Source organism: Sphaerulina musiva (assembly GCF_000320565.1).
Source record: "Sphaerulina musiva SO2202 unplaced genomic scaffold SEPMUscaffold_1, whole genome shotgun sequence".
Classification (NCBI taxonomy): Eukaryota; Fungi; Ascomycota; class Dothideomycetes; order Mycosphaerellales; family Mycosphaerellaceae; genus Sphaerulina; species Sphaerulina musiva.
Genome location: NW_016017383.1, coordinates 3,415,952 through 3,438,927, shown reverse-complemented (window position 1 = coordinate 3,438,927; position 22,976 = coordinate 3,415,952). Strand labels below are relative to the sequence as shown.

General features: G+C 54.7%; 8 protein-coding genes across 8 annotated transcripts; 5 read left to right on the top strand and 3 right to left on the bottom strand.

Moving 5' to 3' along the window:
- The first annotated feature begins 1,614 nt into the window (after nucleotides 1–1,614).
- SEPMUDRAFT_146464 (uncharacterized protein) lies at nucleotides 1,615–4,985 on the top strand. The gene is given in 2 exon segments (XM_016903666.1): nucleotides 1,615–4,911; nucleotides 4,925–4,985. The coding sequence occupies 1 exon segment, from the start codon at nucleotides 1,638–1,640 to the stop codon at nucleotides 4,806–4,808; it is 3,171 nt and encodes a 1,056-aa protein (XP_016765545.1). The 5' UTR covers nucleotides 1,615–1,637; the 3' UTR covers nucleotides 4,809–4,911; nucleotides 4,925–4,985.
- Nucleotides 4,986–7,785: 2,800 nt separating this feature from the next.
- On the bottom strand, nucleotides 7,786–11,031 carry SEPMUDRAFT_122813 (uncharacterized protein). The gene is made up of 4 exons (XM_016901799.1): nucleotides 10,983–11,031; nucleotides 10,584–10,926; nucleotides 7,920–10,525; nucleotides 7,786–7,866 (listed from the first exon to the last, which is right to left on the bottom strand). Exons 2-3 carry the CDS (start codon nucleotides 10,701–10,703, stop codon nucleotides 8,249–8,251), a joined length of 2,397 nt encoding a protein of 798 aa, XP_016765544.1. The 5' UTR covers nucleotides 10,704–10,926; nucleotides 10,983–11,031; the 3' UTR covers nucleotides 7,786–7,866; nucleotides 7,920–8,248.
- Nucleotides 11,032–11,229: 198 nt separating this feature from the next.
- SEPMUDRAFT_146460 (F420H2 dehydrogenase) lies at nucleotides 11,230–12,487 on the top strand. The gene is made up of 3 exons (XM_016903665.1): nucleotides 11,230–11,574; nucleotides 11,669–12,246; nucleotides 12,303–12,487. The coding sequence occupies exons 1-3, from the start codon at nucleotides 11,346–11,348 to the stop codon at nucleotides 12,390–12,392; spliced, it is 897 nt and encodes a 298-aa protein (XP_016765543.1). The 5' UTR covers nucleotides 11,230–11,345; the 3' UTR covers nucleotides 12,393–12,487.
- A 186-nt stretch (nucleotides 12,488–12,673) lies between these two features.
- SEPMUDRAFT_153383 (NAD(P)-binding protein) lies at nucleotides 12,674–16,064 on the top strand. The gene is made up of 9 exons (XM_016907508.1): nucleotides 12,674–12,874; nucleotides 12,975–13,026; nucleotides 13,124–13,417; nucleotides 13,536–13,931; nucleotides 14,051–15,009; nucleotides 15,082–15,189; nucleotides 15,259–15,317; nucleotides 15,374–15,625; nucleotides 15,683–16,064. The coding sequence occupies exons 1-5, from the start codon at nucleotides 12,728–12,730 to the stop codon at nucleotides 14,068–14,070; spliced, it is 909 nt and encodes a 302-aa protein (XP_016765542.1). The 5' UTR covers nucleotides 12,674–12,727; the 3' UTR covers nucleotides 14,071–15,009; nucleotides 15,082–15,189; nucleotides 15,259–15,317; nucleotides 15,374–15,625; nucleotides 15,683–16,064.
- On the bottom strand, nucleotides 14,114–16,916 carry SEPMUDRAFT_113413 (uncharacterized protein; the record flags this gene model as incomplete). Its single annotated transcript, XM_016901028.1, has 6 exons — nucleotides 14,114–15,009; nucleotides 15,082–15,189; nucleotides 15,259–15,317; nucleotides 15,374–15,625; nucleotides 15,683–16,777; nucleotides 16,852–16,916. 6 exons carry the CDS (start codon nucleotides 16,914–16,916, stop codon nucleotides 14,114–14,116), a joined length of 2,475 nt encoding a protein of 824 aa, XP_016765541.1.
- Nucleotides 16,917–17,321: 405 nt separating this feature from the next.
- On the top strand, nucleotides 17,322–19,398 carry SEPMUDRAFT_146457 (DEAD-domain-containing protein; the record flags this gene model as incomplete). The annotated part of the gene is made up of 1 exon (XM_016903664.1): nucleotides 17,322–19,398. A coding segment is annotated over exon 1 (2,061 nt), but the record flags the coding sequence as incomplete, so codon positions are not given.
- Nucleotides 19,399–19,676: 278 nt separating this feature from the next.
- Nucleotides 19,677–21,229, bottom strand: SEPMUDRAFT_146456 (2-oxoisovalerate dehydrogenase alpha subunit). Its single transcript, XM_016903663.1, has 2 exons — nucleotides 21,085–21,229; nucleotides 19,677–21,001 (listed from the first exon to the last, which is right to left on the bottom strand). Exons 1-2 carry the CDS (start codon nucleotides 21,216–21,218, stop codon nucleotides 19,732–19,734), a joined length of 1,404 nt encoding a protein of 467 aa, XP_016765539.1. The 5' UTR covers nucleotides 21,219–21,229; the 3' UTR covers nucleotides 19,677–19,731.
- A 193-nt stretch (nucleotides 21,230–21,422) lies between these two features.
- Nucleotides 21,423–22,785, top strand: SEPMUDRAFT_146455 (Ubie_methyltran-domain-containing protein). The gene is made up of 2 exons (XM_016903662.1): nucleotides 21,423–21,665; nucleotides 21,744–22,785. Exons 1-2 carry the CDS (start codon nucleotides 21,437–21,439, stop codon nucleotides 22,517–22,519), a joined length of 1,005 nt encoding a protein of 334 aa, XP_016765538.1. The 5' UTR covers nucleotides 21,423–21,436; the 3' UTR covers nucleotides 22,520–22,785.
- The last annotated feature ends 191 nt before the right edge of the window (nucleotides 22,786–22,976 follow it).

The following is a 22,976-nucleotide window of genomic DNA, read 5'->3' as shown; positions in this document are numbered from 1 at the left end:
GCGGGTCCGTACTACGGAGGTCGGTGGAGGCAAGTACGACGTATTTGAAGGATGGACCCGGAAGGAGTCGAAGAGATGATTATCAGTGCGCTCGGATGTCGCCGAGTCGGTCGGATGATGAGATCCGTATAATATGACGATGGGAGGATGGATCCGGGACTAGGATCAAGGTATAAGGTAGGTAGGTAAGTTTGGAAATACCAACACGAACACGAACACGAGTCACTTGGATTGGATATTGTAGTTCTGTGAGTTAAACTATGACTTTATACCTGTGCACACGATCGGACGACCAGTATCCTCGTGGCTGTATCTACGACTATCTAATACTACCTGTTAAGAAGAATGCGAAATTCCTCACGCCAAGCTCTACAGTCTTCCTCTTCCTCTTCCTCTCGAGAGAACGGCTTTTTCGACATTTGGCCTCTGTTTTCCTTCCTTCTCTCCTTCTCCTCTTTCTTCCTTTCATCTCCTCTCCTACGGTACTACTCATACGATGAAAATGAAAGAATCACATATGAACAGATTATAGATACCGGTGTATGGCTGATTAGGGCAGGTGTGGGAGCGGAGCTTCGGGGCGTTGGTGTCTCAGATCTGTGGGGGACGAGCACCTTATGGACCTACTTCTTTCTACCTGGAACTCCGTTGGAGGCTAATATAGTCGGCTAGTCCTGGTCACTGTCGACAGGAGGGAAGTACTACTCCATGGAGTAGGTCAGAGATATACGATTGGCAGCCTGCGTGTATACATTTCAATGGCTAACATGTCTGTCTTGTGTAGTTTTCAAAGGACAGTAGGCCAGTAGGAGGTAGTTATAGAAGTACCTTATTAGTATAGGTCCTGTAGTAGACTAGGAGGTAGGAGGTAGTAGCAGTGACTTGAAATAGTAGCACAGCAGCAGCGGCCGTGGGGGCAGGCGAGGAGTGGCACAAGGGCTAAATAGCCAAGGCCGCTTAGTTCCACTCCTTCTTCCAGCCTTTGACTCCCTTGACTCCCTTGAGGCCTGAAGCCAGCCAACTACGGTCCCTCCTAGGAACTAGCATTGCTCGGGCCATCCATTATCCTTTCCGCACCTCTCCTCCTCCTCAGCCTCACTGCCTCTTCCTCGTGCTCGCGGCAGCTCGCCCACTGCAACAACCGGGATGGACAACGTGCGTAACAGCGTCTGGGGTCTTGTGCCCGCCAGAAATAGCCTCCCTCGTGCATCACCACCGTCGTCGGCATGTAGAGGAAAAAAAAAATAGTACTTTTCTGTCCTGTCTACACTGCCATACCAGTAGTAAACACCACCACCACCACCACCACCACCACCACCACCATCACCACCCACTCTCATCGTCGTCGCCTGGAACGTGATATCGCTTCTCCTATCGACGTCGCATCTACTGCTCGAACTGGAAGGTCTAGAACGACACTATCCTCCCTCTCCCAAATCCCCGAGAACGTGCAGGTATTAACCCCCAGTAGCCAGAACTAGCGCCTGCATCATCACTGCCATCGTCGTACACTATTTACTTCTAAGCTGATCGTGCCGCCATAGACCTTCTACTAGTCACTCACATTGTCCACTCCTAGTGCTCTGGACTCTGCACACCACCACCTCCACCTCCACCATCACCACACTCCTCGCCTGATGCCAAAGCCTGGTGACCAGCAGACACATCATCTTCCCTCCGATATTGCCAGGCGGAGCACATCCATCTTCAGCAGAAGAGGAGCGTCCAACGACCAGGAACCAAAGGCGCCTGTCGTCCACGTCGCCCTCATGGCCATCTCGCGTCCTCATATCATCACCCAGTACAGCTGGTCTGAGAAGATCAATGGCCTCGTCCGCTCCGAAACAACCACATGTCCTCCTCACAATAGAAAGGATGCCAGAACCTCGACCTCGAAACGTACCGTCTTGAATGCCGTTCCCCCATCATATACCACGAGAACGCGCACGCTGGATCGGCATTCGCTGCGCCACTCCGATACCGAGCACCGCATTGGTACCTGGATCAATGGTGTCGCACACTTTGATCAGAGCCCTCTACATTACGGGACGAACGATGTGCTGCTCTACGAGGACCCGGACTCGACCATTTCCACACCTACTGCCAAGCCTCCGCTTTCTGTCCGAATACCAGGAAGTGCCCGCTCCTCCTCCTCCTCCTTGGATCCATTGTCCGTCTACACCAATCGCCCGCTGGCCATCGAAATCGCTGCTCCCCTCGACACTGCACGTCTCCACACTCCCGACCCACAATCCGCAAACCACTTGCGAGCAGGCTGCCACAGGTCTCGGCCATCGCAGTCATCGGCTTCCAGCCGAGCGAGGACCGATGAGAGCTCTCCCTACAGTAGACCAAGTTCTGTCACCAGTGTGGATACAAAAACCACGGCATCGCCTGTACAAGCGGGTGTGTTGGACGACATATCGCCACGATCCAGACTCACCAACATCGACATTAACAAGGCCCTCCCGCCGACGCCAGTGGCCGCGCCATCAATACTGGTGATGGAAGCAGAAATGGTCAATTCGACCCGCGCGTCGTCCCAGTCTCTCAGGAATACGGCGTCACAGCGGAAGGGCACGCCCAGTGTGCCGTTCCCACGCCGCACCATGACGGAGCTACGACACAGTCAATATGCCCCCACCCGACGCCACACGAGTAGCCCTACATTGAGCCAGGCTGAGCTCGAGCTCAGCACGCAACTCTCAGCGATGAGCACGCAGTCGTCCAGCTGGCTATGGGCGGATGATCTGCTCGATGAGCAGCAACACATGGTCAAGCCCCCTCCGATCCCCAAACGACACGACAGTGTACGCGAAGTCATGCAACCACCACTGGAGCGTGCTCCCACGCTGCCAAAGCGCTCTCGGAAACGCGATTGGCGTGCACGTGGGCAACGAGGGTCGCAGTTTGTGCGAGACCAGTCCTTGCCCGTGCCTACCAGGAGACGATCCGAGTCTCACTTGGCAACTCTCTCCAACAACGCGAGCGAACGACCACTGCTCCGAAGAACCGCGAGCATGTCTGGCACAGGTGCCATCCGGGAGAATCTGGTCCCACTCGTGTCACAAAGGGTGCTCTTTGCCACTGCCGCGCCAGCGCCAGGAGCAGAGCCTCCGAGCATACCTGCACCGCCACGCGGCGACGATGTAACAGACCATATCAAATGCCAGTCGTCGAGCACGGAAATATCATCGAGAGACGACGACAACGACGACGTGGAGCTCTCCGTACCGGCCACGTCGGCAGAAGTCGTCTTACTCGACATATTATGTGCATTGACCAGCCTCCGTGATCTATTCAACACGGCCATCATCAATAGAGGCATGTACCGCGTATACAAGGAGCATGAAATGCAACTCATCAAGGCTGTCATCTGCAATGAATCTGCTCCTGCCGCTGAACTGAGAGAATGGAAGCATCCCGACGTCCCCGACATCCCCGACAAGCTGTCCTCCGACGCTTCACCTGTCCCGCAGGAACATACTCCTACTTCCTATGTGGCGAGCTATTGGCGCGATCTTGACGTGGTTCACCGCCTCAAGAGCCTCATTCACGACAAGTGCGGCACTTTTGTGAGACCGGAAACAACCTTCGCCTTGTCCACGCCTACGCATCCCCATGCGCAACGATTCGACGATGCTCTCTATCGCATCTGGTGCTTCACCTTTATCTTTGGAAGCAACAAGGGCCGCGAAGAAGACTTGACGAATCAGCTGAACTGGTTGCAGGGAGATTCGCTCGACGATTATTCGCTCTCCGCAACGATTGTGGACTTTGACATGTCCAACGGTTTCCTCGCTGCGCCCACCCACTTCGCCCTGGGCAATCGCGGTGGTCTCACACCCGCACAGCTGTACGACATGACGGAAATGTGGACGTGTCTCGGATCTCTTCTGCATGGTTACCGTGGCCGTGTCGGACAAGCCCGAGACAGCGGCGTGTTCGACCACTGTGACGTGGTCGAGGGTGACATTGAGAATGAAGGACGCCTGCTGGAGGAATGGCTCGCATACCTCCTGACCTTGGGCCCCGATGTCGTATTGGAAATGGCCGTCCTTGCCTCCGACAACAGCGCATCGGGCTTCTCACTCGCCCGGCAGCGTGGCTGGACCACATGGAGACCACCCGTCTACAACAGCAGCCTGTGTAACTTTCTCAAGGAGCCCATGGCCATCATATACTCGGAGCAAATCCTGGCAGCCAACCATCGTCCCCAAGATGCCCAGGAACGAGAACAGAAACTCCTCAGTCGCAGACGAGTCGCGTCCATGGCTGCCGAAATCCGCCTCCGTCGACAAAGTAGCGATTACAAACGACTACCTCTGATTGACATGGCTTCCGAACGGCCCATGAGCATCATGTCGCGTAGCAGTACCACCCGTTCCTCAGCAACAGCCACTCTCCACCATCCAGCATCTTCCTCCTCCTCATCATCATCATCATCACTTCCTCCTCCTGCATCAGCTCAAGGAATCGGCCATAGTCGCTCTCCCACTCCCTGTTGGACACCACCCACCCATTCCATCAGTCCCATTCTCGAAGACGACAACAAACCCGATCTTCCCCTCCACAACAACGAACCCCGCCGCAACAGCCATCTCCCCGCCAATCCCCTCCTCCTCCACCAATTCGCCCCGGGCGCAAACAACACGAGCGACATGGCCGTGCACAAACTCGTCTCCATGGGCTTTCCCGTCACGGATGCGAAAAAGGCCTTGAAAGTGACGGATGATGGGGAATCGTTGCGCGTGGATCGTGCTGTTGAGTATTTGTTGCGGTCTCAGTATTCGTTGTCAGGAATATAGAGGAATCATCTGTGGGAGGATAGAACATGATGAATGATATGAATGATATGAATGAATGAATGATGTGATATGAACTGGAAAGGATGGATATTGATATGGACCTGGATATATCTGTGTATAAATATATATAAATATACATATGTGTGTAGGCAAAAATCCGAGACATGGATGCACTCACTGGTATGTCAAGCGTGCTTGAGCTTCTTTTCTCTTCTTTTTCTTTTCACTCCTGTCATGTCTGTTATAATGAGTGCTTGTGTGTGTGTGTGTGTGTGTGTGTGTGTGTGTGTGTGTGAGAGAGAGAGAGAGAGAGAGAGAGAGAGGAAGGGGGAGAGAGAGTCAGAGAGATCAAAAAGTCTCTCTAATGCAATTTCTATAGACAATGAATGGCCCCTCGCCCACTCACTCATTGACTGACCATTTCAAGCAAGACCTAGACATCTTCTTCTGCTTCTTCATGATCGTTGCGGAGGGCAGTTTTCCTTCTTATCCTTGGCATATCAGAGAGTGTGTACACGTAATCTCTGCATCCAATGAATGTCCCCTCGCTCACTCATTGACCCACATAGATACTTCAGGCAAGACCTAATATCTTCTTGTTCTTCTTCATGACCTTCCGCAACGCACTCTCCTTCTCCTCCGCATATCGCTGTGCCTCTTTCAACTGTCTCTCGGCAATTTCCACACTCGGCACCGTTCGCTCCACCGTGGTGGATGCTTGCAACGTCGTTGCCGCCTGCTGGGTCCGGGCGGTATTGGTAACAGATGGCGGCGGTGTGACGGGCGGCATCACGAATTCGTTAATGTACTTGCTCGCTTCGTCAACCAGAAAAGCTCCCTTCTTCAACGTGGCTCCGTCTTGCACCATCTGCTCCATGATACTCGGCCCTCGAACGCCGCCCGTATCGAATTGACGCTTCATGGCCTCGAGATCAACCGCAGGCAACTTCATATCATTTTGAGGTTTTGCGGGACGGAAGCGTGACTCTTCGGGCATGGTGCGCAAAACACTCTCCAGCTCCAGGAACCGATTCTCCAGATCTGTCGTCAGCGCGCGAAGGTTAGCTCCCATCGGCGTGATCATGCCTCGATTGAAGGTCTGATCTTCTTCGCCCCCATAATGAAACGCTGCGACTTCACCCTTGAGCAAGTCATCCACGACATGCTTGGTAAGATTGAACTTCAGCTCGGGCTGCCAGTGATTCACCAAGTCCTTGTGGGAGATGTTGCCATAGTGTGTCTTGAAATCTCTGCTGTTGGACACTCGAAAGAGATTGTCGATGCATTTCTGGATTTGTGGTGCCGATGCTTTCAGTTCTGCGATCATCTGTGCCGGTGTGAGGGTCGGAGTCGCCGGAGGAGATGGCACGTTGGGCGTCTGCACCACTTGCGGAGGCGTAGACGTTGTCTGGGTGGGCGTTGCAGGCTTCGAGCCTTTGCCAAGTACAGCGGTCACATCAGGAACCGTGGGAATGTCCGGCGTCCCCGTCGCTGTGACGCTAGGAGTGGTCGGACGACTGGCGATCGGTGTGGTCTCTGCTGTAGCCGTGGCGGTCGCCGTGGCTGTTGCCGTGGCTGTAGCAGGTGTGGTAGCAACGCTGGTCGCCTTCGCAGGCTTCGGGCGAGCCACGTCTTTCTCCTTCCGAGCCTTCTTCTTCCGAGTCTGTATGGCCTCGACAACAGGCTCCTCCGAGATTGCCTTGCTCGCCTCATTCAATTTCGCTTTCTCGTCTTCCAACGCCTTGGCACGCTCTTGTCGGTCTTTTTTCTGCTGACTCTTGGTTTTCGCTCGGACGGGTGCCGACCCTACTTTGCTGCCGGCGGGAGGGGGCGAGTTGGCGCGAGACTGTGAAGTTGAAGTCATCGAGACGTTGTCAGATACCGAGACGTGGTCGCTGAATGGAGTTCCTGGAAGTGCGATAGATGCCACACTCGGCTGACGCGACGGCAGTCTGTGAGCAGCCACAGTGGCAGACATCGTCGATGGCGTTTCGGTTTTCGGCGTTTGCACGACGCGCAGTGTACGTGGAGCAGTTCTGAGCGCAGGAGATGGCATTGGACTCTCCGTTGTTGTGATGGACGACGGCAAAGCAGCAGCAGTGACGTGCTGTTTGTCCGACACTTTATCCTCCGCAGCTGTCGATTTTCGGTTCGCCAAGGCGACGGATTCACTCACTGCAGCAGTGATATCGAGTTTGCCCGGATGCTTGCGCTTCTGAGTCTCGCGCTTTTCTCCACTCGTTTTATTCTGCTTTGACGTGCTTGCAGGATTCTTCACCATGCCACTTTCAACGACATCCGTGGTTACAGCAGCAGAGTTTGCATCACTCGATGTCATCGCGGTCTCCCCTTTCTGCTGTGGTGTCGATCCCACAGCTTGTTCGCGTGTTGCGTTCCCGCTATCATCGTTTGAGGTGCTCACATCGGCGCCGTCTCCATGACCAGCAGACATCGCAACCTTCAACAAGTCAGATGACAAGGTAGATCGGGGCGGCTTTGTTGGCGTTTCTTGAGTCGCCTGGTGGTCGGCGTGTTCTTTGGCGGGGTGTCGAGAAGGCGTGGCGGTTCTGTGAGGTGTTCCTGGCCGCAGTGGCAATGCGGGCAGAATTTGCGAAGCTTGCCTTCGAATGCTGGCTCTGCTCGAAGGACGAGATGTAGGACGGGAGAGGGAGCCTTCCAGATCAGGCAGCGCGGTAGGCTTCGACAAGCCAGGGGGAATCGAGGGAGTGGAACGCCGGCTTTCATGGCTCAAGTGTGGTTCAAATCCAGGCGGAATAGGAGGCGTGGAGTTGCGTGACTCATCCAGCGATACCTGTCGAGTGGGTGGCCGTAATGGCGGGAAATTCTCATCTGTCACAATCACATTGTTAGCCCAGCTCAGCCAGCACCACGATGATGGGTTGATTTCCTCCTCTTGACATGCATGGCGCGAGTGGCTTGGTGGTGTCCACCTGAGAAAGAAAAAGAAAAGGAGCCTATTAGATCTAGCTATGTACACAACACGTCCTGGGTCATGGCACGCGATCAAGTGAAGGGTCAAAGAGTCGTGAGCCATGATACTATCATTCCGTCAATCTATCAGCCGCTAAAGAAGATCTGTGAGATACGTACAACAAGCGGCATGATGAGGACTCGCAAAAGGGGGCTGAAGATGCCGTCTCAATCAGAGCAACTCCTGACGCCGTGTATTCTGTGCAATGCGCTGACCACTCTCGAGAATGTTGATGGCTTGACGCCCGCCGCTTCACGACTCTTTTTCTGGCCAGCGTCCAACACTTGGCACTAGTCCAGGTACCCTGTTCCCATCTCGATAAACACCGTGCAAAAAACCCAAGTCACAGCCCAAAGTGGTTCGCTGAAACGCAATCGTCAAAGAGGCATCTGTTTCCCTCCACCAACGCCATGCAGAAATCAAAAGCAAGAGAGTGGTGCGCCGCACTCTACCATCGCCCATTGTAACCGCCGCCATGCATGCCAGAGTATAACGCACCTGCAGTGCCCACGGCTTGACCAGCGAAAGCACCTCCGCCGAACCCGCTCGCACCCTGATGCATTCTTGATGGAAGGAGATGGCTGGCTCCAGGATCTGACACATCGATCATACCACCTCCTGAAGAGGAGGAAGTGTCAGCGTGCCTGTGCTTCTTTCCCTTCTTTTTGCGTTGCTTTTCACCATCGCCAAACGCGCCAAGATTTGCATAGGATGGGGCGGGGTAGGCATTGGGCTGGGTCGCCATGAACGCTGCATGTGATTGGGCATTGTTGTAACTGGGAAGGGATTGTAACTCACGCTTAGGTTCGACACGACCAGACATCGCTGCTTCATTGTTGCCGCGCAGCAAATCCCTATAATAAGTATCCTGCTGGTTACGGCTCGAGCCTGCGCCGTACTGTAACCCGCCAGTCGCAAAACCGTGACCCTGCCCAAAAGTCAGGTTGCCACTGACAGGAGGAGTTCCAGTCGTCTTGAGACCTGGTGGTGGTCCCTGCACGTTGCTGGTGTAGAATTGGCCATGGGGCTGTTGATGCTGCGCGCCGAAATGGTTGCCACCTGTCGAAGGCATCATGGCAGCTTGTTGATTCATGATTTTGGGATTTGCCACGGGCTTTACTGCTGTGGAAGCAGATGCCGAATCGTTCGCAAAGGAGTACCGGGAAACGTTGCGCTGGTGGCCGTGCGGAGGATTCGTCGCCTGCTGTGGGAATGAAGTATTGAACGTGGCCTGCTGACCTGTATTATTCATGAAAGCACTCGGCGCGTTGGGCTTCAGTGTCTGTAGCAGCATCTGCTGGTGCTGCTGTGGCGTGAGTCCACGATCACTCGTTCCCGGGCTCGAAGTCGCCACGCCTCCGTATTGGTAACGCTGGTCAACGCCTCCATCCTGTCCCGGCGGATGGATTGCGCTCTGCATCTGGTTCGAACCCTGGCGCTCCTCCGGCTCGCCTCCAAGCTGCAGACTACCGCTCATCTCCGGATTATCATCGGGTTCTGCAAGCGGAGGCTGCTGAAAGACTTGAACTTCTTGCTCGATGCGCCGGCTTTCCTCCTCACGCTGCCTCCGTAGCCTTCGCTTCGCGCCCCCGTTCTCGTCGAATAATGGGGGAAAGCTTTTGATCATGTTCTGTTCGGTTTCCGTCAAGCACTTGTCGGACCAGACGAGCTTGAAATCTTCCAGTTTAATGTTGGCAAGAAATGCATCCAGTGGAGAAATATGTTTTCGACGAGACTGGGGCGAGTCGGGTCTCGCTGAGGGGAAATCTGGTAGCGCACTGTCTTCCGATGTTTCCTGTGATGGCGTCGCTTGCGGCAGTGGCGCCTGCTCCACGGCCACTTCTGGTTGTGCGGCAGCAGGAATAGAAATCACAGGCGCGGGGCTCTCAACAGTTCCACTGGTACTTCTGCTCTCGGCGCGGCTCGATTGTGGTAGCTTGGTAGCCCAGCTAGCTGTTGATGGTAAAGCGGGTCGATCAGGCGCAGGACTCGGAGCGTGCTGGTCGGTACTGCCTTGGCGCATCATTGTCGGAGCTGCCGACGCGACAGGCTGCTGAGATTGGGGTGGAGGAGGCCTCGCGGATCCTTGCTGCGAAGAACCAGCATTCAGAGCCGAGAGATCTGCACGTGAGTAGCTCTCGTTGGCCTCACCAGGCTCATGCAAGAACATGCAATTCCGGTTCGTGCAGTTCTCGCCTCGAAGATAGGCCGAGCAGTATTTCGTGGTACCAAACTGGGCGCGAAGCGTTCGATCGCCATTCTTCGATCCATCCACGGCAGCGATACAGGCCGCAGCATCTTCTTTGAGCTCATACGTGACATAGACACCCACGGAGTGCGGATGTGACGGGTCCTTGGCCTTGCTGACGACAATCTTGATAATCTTGCCATACTGACCAAAGTACTGATCGCCACGGAGGGTCTGCAGCAACTGGTCCTCTTGCGAAGTCGGGCTCAGACCAGTCACATAGACCAGATTTTTTTGGACGACTCGCATTCCTGCCAGATGCTTGCGACTGAGATTATCCGCCTCGGCCTTTTGTTTCTCCTTTTGCAGCGCCTGGAGGGTCTTGCGCTGCTTGTGAGCCTGGCGCGCCTTATGTGCAGCGGTCTCCTCGGGAGTGATGAGCTTGTACTCGATGTCGGCATCATTGTAGGGTCTTCGACAGGCCGGACATAACCCGTTCATGTTGGTTTTGACATTGTGGTAGCAGAACTGGCAGATCTAAAGGGGAGAGGTCAGCACAGAATGGCCGAGCCCACGAGGATAAGGAGCGACGCACCTGGTAGCCGCAGGGACATGGCCGGAAGCCCTTATCCGTGAGATCGAACTCCTCGACACAGAGCGGACACGTCTCTTCCTCATCGTCGTCGATGAACTGATCCTGCAGCGAGCGCGACATGGCGGCTGTGACGGGCGAGCAGAGATGGAGCGGGAGAAATGGCGAGGGGTCACACAGACAGAGTCGGACGGGGCGGAGGTGGTGACTGTGGTAGTGGTGGTGGTGATGACTGTGGTGGTGGCGGCGGTGGTGGTAGTGGTAGTGGTAGTGGTGAAAGCAGAACGCAAGGGCGATGGCGATGACCGTGAGAGCGCCAGCGTGACAGGACGACGGGAAAGAGAGACTGCGCGGAGTGGTTAGCGATGGCGCGGCGGGGCGGTGTCGTGGTGGTGGCGGCACGGTCAAGAGGAAGGCGTTGCGGTGATGGATATGAGGCCGGCGGCAGGACAGGGCAGGGTGGTGGTGGTGGTAGGAGGTGGTGATACAAATGCAAGTGTTCGTCCTCGTCTCCGTCTTCGAGGTGTCTTGAGGTGCTGCTGCTCTGCGGCATCTTCCGTCCGGCTGTGGACCAGAGCTAGCTTGCTTCTAACTTAGTTCTAGTAGACCGTGGTAGTAGGTAGCTGCTGACCTACCATTGCGATTCCAATTCACCTGACACGGTGATCTACGACTCACCACTACCACCACCATCACCACCACCACCACTTGGACATCTTCCGCTCCACCTCCCTCTCCCCATCCCGAATCTGTCCCTGCCTGGCCATGTCTCTCGCGCGCTCGGTACACAGAGCCGCCACTCGCCATGGGGCAAGTCTACCAATGACGAAGTCGACAGCGCCAGCGACAGCGACGGCGACAGCGATCCGCGGGTTCGCAGCAGCGGCATCCAGAGGCAAGGAGCTCGCCGGCCAAATTGGTGACCTCAAGAACATGCGTCACAGCCCACGAAATGCGCCCGAAAAGCTGCATGTTCCTATTGTCAATCCTGCCGGTGTGTCTGTCCCATACAGCAGTCAATGGCACTGGCCGGGGTGCTATGTGAGGAGGCATTTGTGAAGCGATAACAGCTAAGACGTGGTATGCAGACAAATACCAAGCCAAGGCCGACAGCCTGCACGCCTATGGCCAGTACCTCATGTCGTGTCTGCCCAAGTATATTCAGCAGTTCTCGGTGTGGAAGGACGAACTCACCATCTATATTCCGCCCGCCGGCGTCATACCCACCTTCAGCTTTCTTAAGCACCATACGGCCGCCGAGTTCACCTGCGTTGCCGACATCACCGCCGTCGACTACCCCACTCGCGACCAGCGCTTCGAGATTGTTTACAACATGCTCTCTGTCCGCCACAACTCGCGCATCCGCGTCAAGACGTACGCCGACGAGGCTACTCCGGTGCCCTCGATCACGAGCCTGTACGATGGCGCCAACTGGTACGAGCGCGAAGTGTACGATCTGTTCGGCGTCTTCTTTGTCGACCACCCGGATCTGCGGCGCATTCTGACCGATTATGGCTTCGACGGCCACCCGTTGCGCAAGGACTTTCCTCTGACGGGATACACGGAGATCAGATACGATGAGGAGAAGAAACGGATTGTGGTGGAGCCTCTCGAGTTGACGCAAGCATTCCGCAACTTTGAGGGTGGCTCTGCAGCATGGGAGCAGGTGAGGTCACATTTCTTCAGGAAGTACGGATCTTGTTGCACTAACAGCCCGCACAGGTTGGACCGGGACATGAGCGGAAACCAGAGACGTTCACTTTGCCCACGCCCAAGCCGGAACCGCCCAAAGAGGAGGAAAAGAAGAAGTGAGGCTGGGCATGGATCGTTCGATAAGAGCGGCTGTAGCAATACTTCTGTACATACCCTATCAGACTTGTCAAATGCCGTCCCATTACCATTGCTGCACTTTGCGGTAATTTTCCAACCACAAAAGCTGACTGCATGTCTGTGAGGCTGCTTGTCTTCTGTACATTAATTATCTGCTCGCAGCTCGGCCCACTTGCCGAATTGTGGGGGCAGGAGGGTCCCGTCTTGTCACCCTTCTTTCATCAGCGCTAACAGGTTGGGTATAACAACTACATGTACGTCGGGTGTAAACCAACACACCTCACCATCCATCATCGGACATTCTCTCTCCAACAGCCATGGCAGATCGAGAGTCATTAACTGCTCGCGTCCTTCCCTTCATGACCCTTTCGGACGGCTCCGAGTCATCTCAGACAGCTCCGCCGGCACCACTCCCTCATTATTTGAATGCGGAAGGACGAGCATTGGCGCGATTTGCTGTAGAGGTTAGTTAGCCTACAACCTTTTTTTCTACGTTCTCAATTTTGGGAAGAAGAAGAAGAGCAGCTTGCTAATACAAGTCGGGTGGTTTTTTCTACTAAGTAGGGCAATGTCGTGATCACAGGAGGGGCCGGGACTCTTGGACTTTCTGCAGCGCGTAAGTATTGAGTGATTGAATCTATGTTAATCTAAGAAGAAAAAAGAAAAGGGGGAAAACACAAGATAAAAAGAAATACAAACTGAACCTTCCTCAGGAGCCCTTCTCGAACACGGTGCATCAGGCTGCTGCCTCTTCGACCTAGAATCCACGCTCCGCAGCTCTCAATCCGCAATTCTCTCTCTCGCTCAAGATTTCCCCAAACAACGCGTCTTCGGCATCGCCGTCGACGTGACGGACGCCGAAGGAGTGGAAGAAGCGGTGAAATCTGTCGTGCAAACCCTCGGCTCTCTCGATCATGTGTTGTGTTTTGCGGGAATTGTGGGCTGTCATCACGCTGCAGAAATGACGGCGGAACAGTGGCGGAAGACGTTGGATGTGAATACGACAGGTATGTCAGATTCTCAAAAAAGGAAAAAGAAAAAAGGAAAAAAAGGAAAAAAAAGGAAAAAAAAGGAAAGAAAAAAGGAAAACTCCAACTAACGAGAGTCTTATCTCCTCCCGTCTAGGCTCCTTCCTAACCGCCCAAAAAGCCCATCAACAAATGCGCTCCCAATCCCCTCCAGGCGGAACCATTACGCTCATCGGCTCCATCTCCGCGCACCGGGTCAATTTTCCACAACCCCAAGCCGCCTACAACGTCTCCAAAGCCGGCATCGTCGCTCTCGTCAAATCTCTTGCGGCCGAGTGGGCAGTGGATGGCGTGCGAGTGAATTCCATTTCTCCGGGATACCAAGATACGATTTTGAATGCGGGGGAAGGGAAGATTCGAGAGGCGAGGGCAGTGTGGAATGAGAGGAATCCGATGGGGAGGATGGGAGCGGTGGGGGAGATGGATGGGATGTGTGTGTTGTTGTGTAGTCGGGCGGGGTCGTATATGACGGGGAGTGATTATGTTATCGATGGTGAGTTTTTTTCTTTTTTTTCTCTATTTCTTTTCTTTTCTTGCGCTGTTTTTTCCCTCTCTGTCTATCTTGTTCATCTACACTTTCCCGATTCTGATCGATCTCGGGAACTATTATAGGTGGCGCTACAGTCTTTTAAGAATCTGCAGGGCACCTTACCTACGAATTAATCCTGCCACTCCTCATCCAGCTCCAAATCCCTCTGCTCCAAATTTCAGAGCAAGGCTCAATTTCTCCGCCATGATTTCCGTGCTCGGATAACGAGGCAACATCAACGTTCCAAAACACGTCGAACTCGTCGGCAGCGCCTGCAAAGTCTCGGGATACGCCCGCTTGATGATAAACGTCAGACTGCTCGCGCCACTAATCGGGATCCGTTCTGTCGCCGTCACAAACTTCAGCAAGAGCTTTTGCTTCTCTGGGGGCCATGACGCGATCACGCGCCAGAAGGCCAAAATGTATTTCTGTGTGGGCACATAGCCATCGTAGCGCACGGCAGCTTTCAGATCGTGAATGTTCAACATGTCCATGCCTTCGACGTAGGCTTGGAGGCGGGAGGGGCCCAGCAGCGACAAGGTCTGTGAATCGATGAGTGCGCTGCTGCGGAAGCCGTGGATGAAGGCTTCGAGTTGAGGCAACACCGAGTCGAAGCATAACCACTGCGAGTAGGCGTTGATGTAGTCTTCCACGTGCTCTGGTGTCACCGCTTGAGGCTCTGCTGCCGAGGTGGACATGGTCAATTTCCAACCCGGCCATGCATGCTCCATTTCCGTGATGTCAGGCATTGCACCGCACGCGCTGGACGAGAGCGAGGCGGTGTGGATGCACAGCTCGCTTCTGCCGCCCGTGAGCAGCGCGTGGCGATTTCCCACATGGAGGCACGAGAGCCTCAGCCCGTTTGCCTCCAAGGGGAATGCATATTCGAGATCTTCCACAAATTCGCCGAGGAGACTACGCAGTGATCTGGCGAGAGTCGGCCATGCATCTTCGATCATTGCGAGCGGTTGGGGAAGTTCGACGTCACAAAGGACGTGATATAACACTCTGGGTAAGCGAACGGGCAAGGTGATGCCGTTGTCTGAAGGAAAACAAGCATTAGTGCAAATCCGAGCCCATGGGAGGTGGAGTAGGTAGTGGCGATCATGCTTACAGATAGCCAGTGCGAGCAGCAGACCAAACAGTTCAAACATGTATAGGGGCTGAAGGCTGCCTGCGGTAAAGTAGCTCAACCCTGTCTGAGGATCGGTGGTGAACATTTCTAGGAGAGAAAATATATCAGCTGCAGTTTGGAGTTGGGATGCAAAGATGTGCGGCCGACGACACTTACGTGCTTCCTCGGAAAAGATGTGCTTGCAGACGATGTTGAAGAACTCCACCTGCACGCCACTGCTTCGGGGTCAGCTTCATGAGAGAATTCAAGTCAGGCTGAAAGATCAACGTACCCCAGGTCGTGCCCAATGTCGAGCTCGTCTGCACCCATCCGCACTCGTAAAGGTCGGCGAAGCTCACTTTTTCTTCGTTGCCACAGCTGGTCAAAGGTATCCTTCAGTAGATTACTACGACTGACGTACAGCAGCATGTAGTGTTCCTCTTGGTGCTGGAGTTGTGGCGGCAATTGGTCTGTGTCGCTGTTACGATCAAGGTTGTGGCGATGGCGATACTCGCCTGATTTGATGGCGCTGCCACTTGCCCGACTGTGAACATGGTCAGCATTCAAATGACTAAGTTTTGATGGTCTTGGACAGTGTTACCTCATGCGCCGCAAGTTGACGGCTCGAAAGCACGTCGTGATGGTTTCGGAAGAGAAGAGGTACTGGAAGTTGAGGATATGCTTCTTTTTCGTGTCGTCGGAGGCAGAGTTCCACATGTACCACGACGAAGCCAGGTCCATGTCGGCGAGTCGGAGACGTATGAGAGGCATCTGGAAGGCATCTCGAGATGTGATAGTCCCTAGATGTTTCCACGACTGTAGAAGCTCCAGTATCACGTGGGCGACGGAGCCTCGATCCAGAACAGGATTGCCATCCCACACCGTCGCAAACAGTCTCTTTAGCCACACGATTGTGGCGAGCGGTATATGAGACCGATCGTTTTCACGACTGCTCACGTGCGATATCAGCATGTCAATCGCACCATTGTCTCCCCCATCACCGCTTGTTCGCCCACCTGCGGCGTTCTCTGGCGGCCCCGGCCCACTGCTCATTCTCCCACCCACCACACGCAATGCGCGTTCCCACAGACGAAGGTAAGCTGGATTGTCGAGGATGTCCAGCACCTCGACCCATGCGTTCCATTTGCTGTCGCTGGGCTTACTCTCGACGGTTGATGGAACTGCAGAGCCTTTGCTAATGATTTCGCAGTTCAACATTTCCCAAATCGCTGGACGTTGGTTGGGGAGGAGATTTAGCAGCCAGTCCAGACACGAAGCAAGGGCGTTGGGGAGGTCTCTGCTGGACCAGAAATTTCTACTGCTCGGAGTCAACAGCTGGTCCAGCAGACGGTGCTTTGAAGCCAGCTCCAGCATGTCCGAAGCAGAGCCCGAGATATGAAACGACTGAACAGCCTGGGTGTCGCTCAACAACTGACTCAGTGAAGAAGGATCACGCAGGTCCGAGGGCGAGGACGAAGCAGGTCTGGGCGGTGCCGGATCAGAGGGCGAGGGCACGCAATAGCGGCATAAGTGAAGGCGAGGGCGTGGTCCTGCGCAGAGGGCCATGGCCACCGTCTTGGCGGAGCGCGCGGTGTACTTGCGGACAGCACGATCGCTGACATTGGAGTGTCCCGTGAGGCAGAGCGGCTCGGTGCAGTTGGCGTGTTGACAGCCATGGAGTAGTTGGTATTCATATCTGGAAGAACTTGTCAGTGACTGTCTTTATGTAGGTATTGGTGAATATGAATGGCGTTATTATGATCGACTCACCGGGCCACCAACTCCCGCGCCGTCAGCACGCTGCCATCCATATCTTCGTCTGAGGCCATCTGCATACTGCTGTCTCAATGTTGTTTATGTTATGTGCCTGCGTGGAAGTGGAATTACATGTACCTATTGTGACTACGACGGGGACTGCCGCGGGTTGCTGACGCGACTTGCGCGGGACCCGTCTCCAATCACAGTCGCTCTCACATTCATACCTGTCATGGTTATGATCACGATGCGAGGAGGTCAGAATGGATGTGATAGAACTGTAGAAGTAGGAGTACCTAGTAGAACAGTACGTACCTTACAGTACCTTACATGAGAACGGTACAACTCCCAGACGGAGACGTAAAGTTGTCGCTTAGTAAGCATTGTCGCCAGTCCGCCCAAATTTACTTTAGCGACCATCAAAAAAACCTTCAGCAACATGAACTGGAACTGGACCATTTACAACATCTCCCGAATTGATCCAGCACACTTCACTACAGCATGACAGAGACGAAACGTCCCCTTCCCACAAAAGTGGCCGCTATGAAGGCTCGGAAAAGGCAGAAACTGGCGCCTGTGGACAGCGATGGAAATTCGGTGCCACGCCAAAGTCGTAGTGCTGCACGCGAGTCCAAGCAAAAGGTCAATCTCGAAGCGTTAGCGTGGAAGCCGGTTTCGTTGCCGGATCGCATGGACGACTATGAAGGATTCTTTGGCCTGGAAGAAATCGACAATGTCGAGGTGACTCGAGACGGGGAAAATGGCGCCCTCTCATTCCTTTCCCAAGTGCCTGCAAACGCCCCCAAGTCCAACGGAAATCGCGAAGTTGACGAAGATGCCGAGTCCTGGTCGGGATTTGCGGATGAAGACCAGCCAGCTCTTCAGGTCCGAAAGGAATCCAAAACGGACAAGACCAAGAAGAAGGCGAAAGCCGAAGGGAAGCGCAAGCCAAAGAGCGCTCCGAATGGTGATGTGACTTCCGAAGGTGCCTTCTCGCGCCTGGTGGAAGAGAGCGAGGATACGGGCGTCGATGTGTCGCAATGGAACCCCTTGAAGCTATCGCCAGATACCATGGCATCTCTATCAAAACTTCGCTTCACCAAGCCTACGCCCATCCAGCAACACGTCATTCCAGAAGTCCTCGCAGGTCACGATGTGATTGGAAAGGCTTCAACGGGATCGGGAAAGACGTTGGCTTTTGGAATCCCGATCCTCGAGCGATTCTTAGAATCATCCCAGCAGCGAAAGAAGGGGAAAAGTGGCTCTGGTCCTTTGGCGCTGCTGTTGTCGCCAACCCGAGAATTGGCGCACCAGCTGGACAAGCATCTCACTGCACTCTTCAGCGGACTATCGACCGACAGGCCTTCCATTGCGACTCTGACTGGAGGCCTCTCCCTTCAAAAGCAGCAACGAATGCTGAAGGATGCTGATGTGGTCATTGGCACTCCGGGCCGCCTGTGGGAAGTGATTGGTGATGGGCACGGCGTTGCAGCATCGCTCAAGCACATCGATTTCTTGGTCATTGATGAGGCTGACAGACTACTCAGCGAAGGTCACTTTAAAGAGGTCGAGGAGATATTGAACGCTCTGGATCGAGACGAGGCCCAGGACGAATCGGACGAAACCGAAAATGCGACCACGCCACGTACCACGAAATCACAGGCAAGCTCACGGCCTGCGAAGCGGCAGACTCTGGTCTTCTCGGCGACCTTTGATCGCGCTCTACAAAGGAAGCTGGTCGGTAAGCTCAGCCACCGGGATAACCTGCTCAGCAATGCCCAGTCGATGGAGTATCTGCTGTCAAAGTTGAATTTCCGCGAAGAGACACCCAAATTCATCGATATGAACCCAATCAATCAGCTCGCCACTGGCCTCAAGGAGGGCCTGATCGAATGCTCGGGCACCGAGAAGGACCTCTACTTGTACGCTCTTCTGCTCCTGTATTCGACGCAACGCACGATCGTCTTCACCAACTCCATCAGCGCCGTCCGTCGCATCGCACCATTGCTGCAGAATCTCAACCTCAATGCGATTGCGCTGCATTCCGGCATGGCACAGAAAGCTCGTATGCGATCGGTGGAACGCTTCAGCGGCAAGACCGACGCAGACAAGGTGACGACACCCGCCATCCTGATTGCAACCGACGTGGCGGCACGTGGTCTCGACATTCCGAGCATTGATCTGGTCGTGCACTACCATCTACCCCGAACCGCAGATACCTATGTCCACCGATCGGGCCGCACTGCTCGCGCGGGCCAACAGGGCTCGTCCGTCCTCATCTGCGGCCCCGAGGAAGTAGCAGGTGTGCGGCGGCTGATTGCAAAAGTCCACGCCCACTCTGCTGCTGCTGCTGCTGGATCCGCGAATGAGAATGCGTCCCTGGCCACGAGACAAGGCTACTACATTCGCACACTCGACATCGATCGACGCATCGTGTCTCGTCTGAAGGATCGTCTCACCCTTGCCAAAAAACTCGCAGATACCACGATTGCCAAAGAAAAAGCCCACAAGGAGGACGATTTCCTGCGCACCGCCGCAGAAGATCTAGGGATTGATTACGACAGCGAAGAATTCGAAAAGGAGGCGCGCGGGAAACATGGTCGGGGCGCCGGACGCAAAATTAAAGAAAAAGCGGCGCGGAACATGTCCAAAGCGGAAATTGGTGCGCTGAAAGCAGAGCTGAAAATGTTGCTGCAACAGCGTGTGAATGTGGGTGTGAGTGAGAAATATCTCACGGCGGGTCGGGTGGATGTGGATGCATTGCTTCGTCAACAGGATTCGGAGGAGCAACAACAGAGCAACCAGAAGACTACGGGAGGGTTTCTGGGGAATATTTCTCAGCTGGGGTTGGAGGATTTATAATATCTGTAGGTACCTACCATACCTAAATATCAATCACGTCTTCTTCTTGTTGTGAGTGTCAATCTTCAATCCATCCATTCCACCCACAAACTCGGCAACATCATACTCATCCGGATACCTTTCCATCACACTTTTCAACGCAGCAGCCTGCTCCAGCAACTCCTCCGTCGGCTCCTTATACACATCCCTCAACAACGACCCCAACGGCGGTTTCTTCTCCTTTTCCGCCTTTCGATACGCCGTCAAAACATTCTTCCTCGTCTCCTTGCGCAACGTCTGTTCCTTTTCCTCATTCCAAATCCCCCTTCCATCCTCCATCCACTTGCGCAGGCGCGTGATGGGATTATCTCGGCGTTTCCAGTCTTCGACTTCGACGCGTGCGCGGTACGCGAATGAGTCGTCTGAGGTGCTGTGGTGGGAGACGCGATAGCTCATGGCTTCGATCAGGACGGGTCGACATTTTCCTTCTCCAGCATCTTGGAGAGCCCGTTGGCGCGCGCGTGCAGTGACTTCGCGCACGGCGAGAATGTCATTGCCGTCGACCCGGATCGTGTCAATTCCGTAGCCGACCCCCCGGGAAGCGATGCCGTCGCCGCGGTACTGTTCCAGGGTCGGAGTGCTGATGGCGTAGCCGTTGTTGCGACAGATGAATATCACGGGACAGGCTCGCGTGGCGGCGATGTTGAGTGCGGCGTGGAAATCGCCCTCGGAAGCCGCTCCTTCGCCAAAGTAGCAGGCGACCACGCGGGGCTCGTCGGTGGGGTTGAGTTGGTTTTGTAATTTGACCGCATATGCCGCTCCGGAGGCGTGAGGGAGTTGAGTCGCGAGCGGGCTGCTGATGGTGTGGATGCGGTACTTGGTGCTTCCGTAATGCACGGGCATGTTGCGAGCGAGTCCCGGGTCGTCTTTGGTGGCGAAGAGTTGCGCCATGAAGTCGTCAAAGGTGAAGCCGCGATGTTGGAAAATTCCCGTCTCGCGGTATTGCGCGAAGATGGGGTCGTCGGGATGGAGGGAACTGGCACTGCCCACGGCGATGCCCTCTTCACCCGCAGAGACCATGTAAAAGCTGATGCGACCTTGTCGCTGGGCGTCGAACATGATGAGATCCATGACGGAGACACTGACCATATCCGTGTACAGTTTGATGACTTCCTCGTCGCTGATTTGTGGCTCCAGACTGGGATCAATCACACGACCTTCTTGATCCAGAATCCGGAATGTAGGCATGGCATCGTCTTCTGTCGCTCTCGCAAAATTGAGGGCGGTCGTGAAGCGGGAATTGACCGCGCCGGGGAAGTGTACTCTATTAATCGATCAGACATGTTATTACCTCTCCGAACTGGAATTTCCGAGTGAGGATATGAACTGTCGGTCTGTTATACTCACCTGTCTGACCCGGGCCTTTGTGACACGGAACTCCATCGCTGTTGCTGCCATGATGAGCGTGCAGGCCGTCTTCCACTCGCTCGTGTCGTCGCCGCGATCTCTCTCCACAAATGCCGTTCTGCAATGCGTTTCATCCTGGTGTGGGGTTGTGATGGGCATGTTCGCGAGGCGCGAGATGTGTTGTTGATCTAGTATGTCGGCTAGAGCCGGCCTTGCAAACCCAAGTGAAGACGGACGTCGGTTGGCGGTCCGTCGGCGCCATTGGAGCGACGTTGTGAGGTACATGTGTGCATGTAACTTTATCTTTTGCAACACGTGCACACAACAGCAGCACCCCATCGACATCAACACCATGTCTGCCAACGTCGGTCGAGTGGCCAAGAGAGTGCGCTTGTCTACTCCGGTGTGTCGTGCTTGCCGGTATGGGTTCTCGTCCTCTGCGCGTCCACTGCAGCAGCAGTCCCATCGACCAGCTACTCCGCCGCCGCCACCACCACCACCGCATCAGGAGCAGCAGCGACATGACCAGACGACGCACTTTGGCTTCGAGACGGTGGCCGAGTCCATCAAGGCTTCGAAAGGTGCGTGAACAGCGAAGCCGTGTTCTCGCTACGGTACAGCAGGAAAACACGGCCACCACAGCTGACGGAACACCCCAGTCGGCGCCGTCTTCTCCTCTGTTGCGAGCAGCTACGACACCATGAACGATCTCATGTCCCTCGGCGTGCACCGCGTGTGGAAGGACAATTTCGTGCGCGGCCTCAATCCGGGGGTGCGGTACGCATCGCTGCAGAACAAGGGGCAAGGTCAGAGAATCCTCGACATTGCGGGCGGGAGTGGTGATATTGCAATACGCATGCTCGACCATGCCACCAACATCAACGACGACCACGCGACGCACGTCACCATATCCGACATCAACCCCGACATGTTGAACGAGGGCCGCAAGCGATTGTTGGCCACCCCTTATCATGCTGCTGGCCGAGTCGACTATCTGGAGGCGAATGCGGAGCAGCTCGATACGATTGAGAGTAATAGCATTGATCTATACACGGTGGCATTTGGCATCAGGAACTTTACGCACAAGGACAAGGCGCTCAAAGAGGCCTTTCGCGTGCTGAAGCCGGGCGGCGTGTTTGCATGTTTGGAATTTGCGCCCCAGCTGTCCAATCCATTGCTCAACGGGTTGTACAAGAGGTGGTCATTCAGCGCCATTCCGCTCATTGGCCAGGTGGTCGCTGCGGACAGGGACAGCTACCAGTATCTGGTCGAGAGCATTGAGCGTTTTCCCTCGCAGATGGAATGGGCCACGATGATTCAGAATGCGGGCTTCCTCATCCCGGGGCAGACGAGCGACGGCACCATCACTGAAGCAGGATGGGAGGATGTCAGTTTCGGCATAGCTGCCATTCACAAGGGCGTGAAGCCACTATAGATTGATATACTGCATATTCGTTGTAATTTGTAGAGCAGTCAGCGCTGGACGACCACACCCAAGAAAGGACACGGTGTTCGCGTCGCCAAGCTCATTCGCCGGTGAAGGAAATCATGCCATGCTGATCTGCATGTGAAATGTACAAGGTTCAGCTTCCAGGGGCTAGACTGGTATCAATCGCGCCATTCCTCTTTTTCTCGGCAACAGAATGGTATAACACACACACCTCTCAGTAGTGATGATGAAGGCATGCAGCTGAGCTAGATAAGCGCGCCGGCTGGTCGCTCTAATCATCATTATCATCATCATCATGCAAGCCTCAAGCCTCCAACTTGCAAGGTGGTCACTAGTTCGTTTCGTATGCGACATGTACCTGGCATCGGCCGAGCTGACTACCGCGCACCTAGGAGGTAAGGTAAGGTAGCTTGCCGATAAACAGCAGTATCTCGCGGCTCGC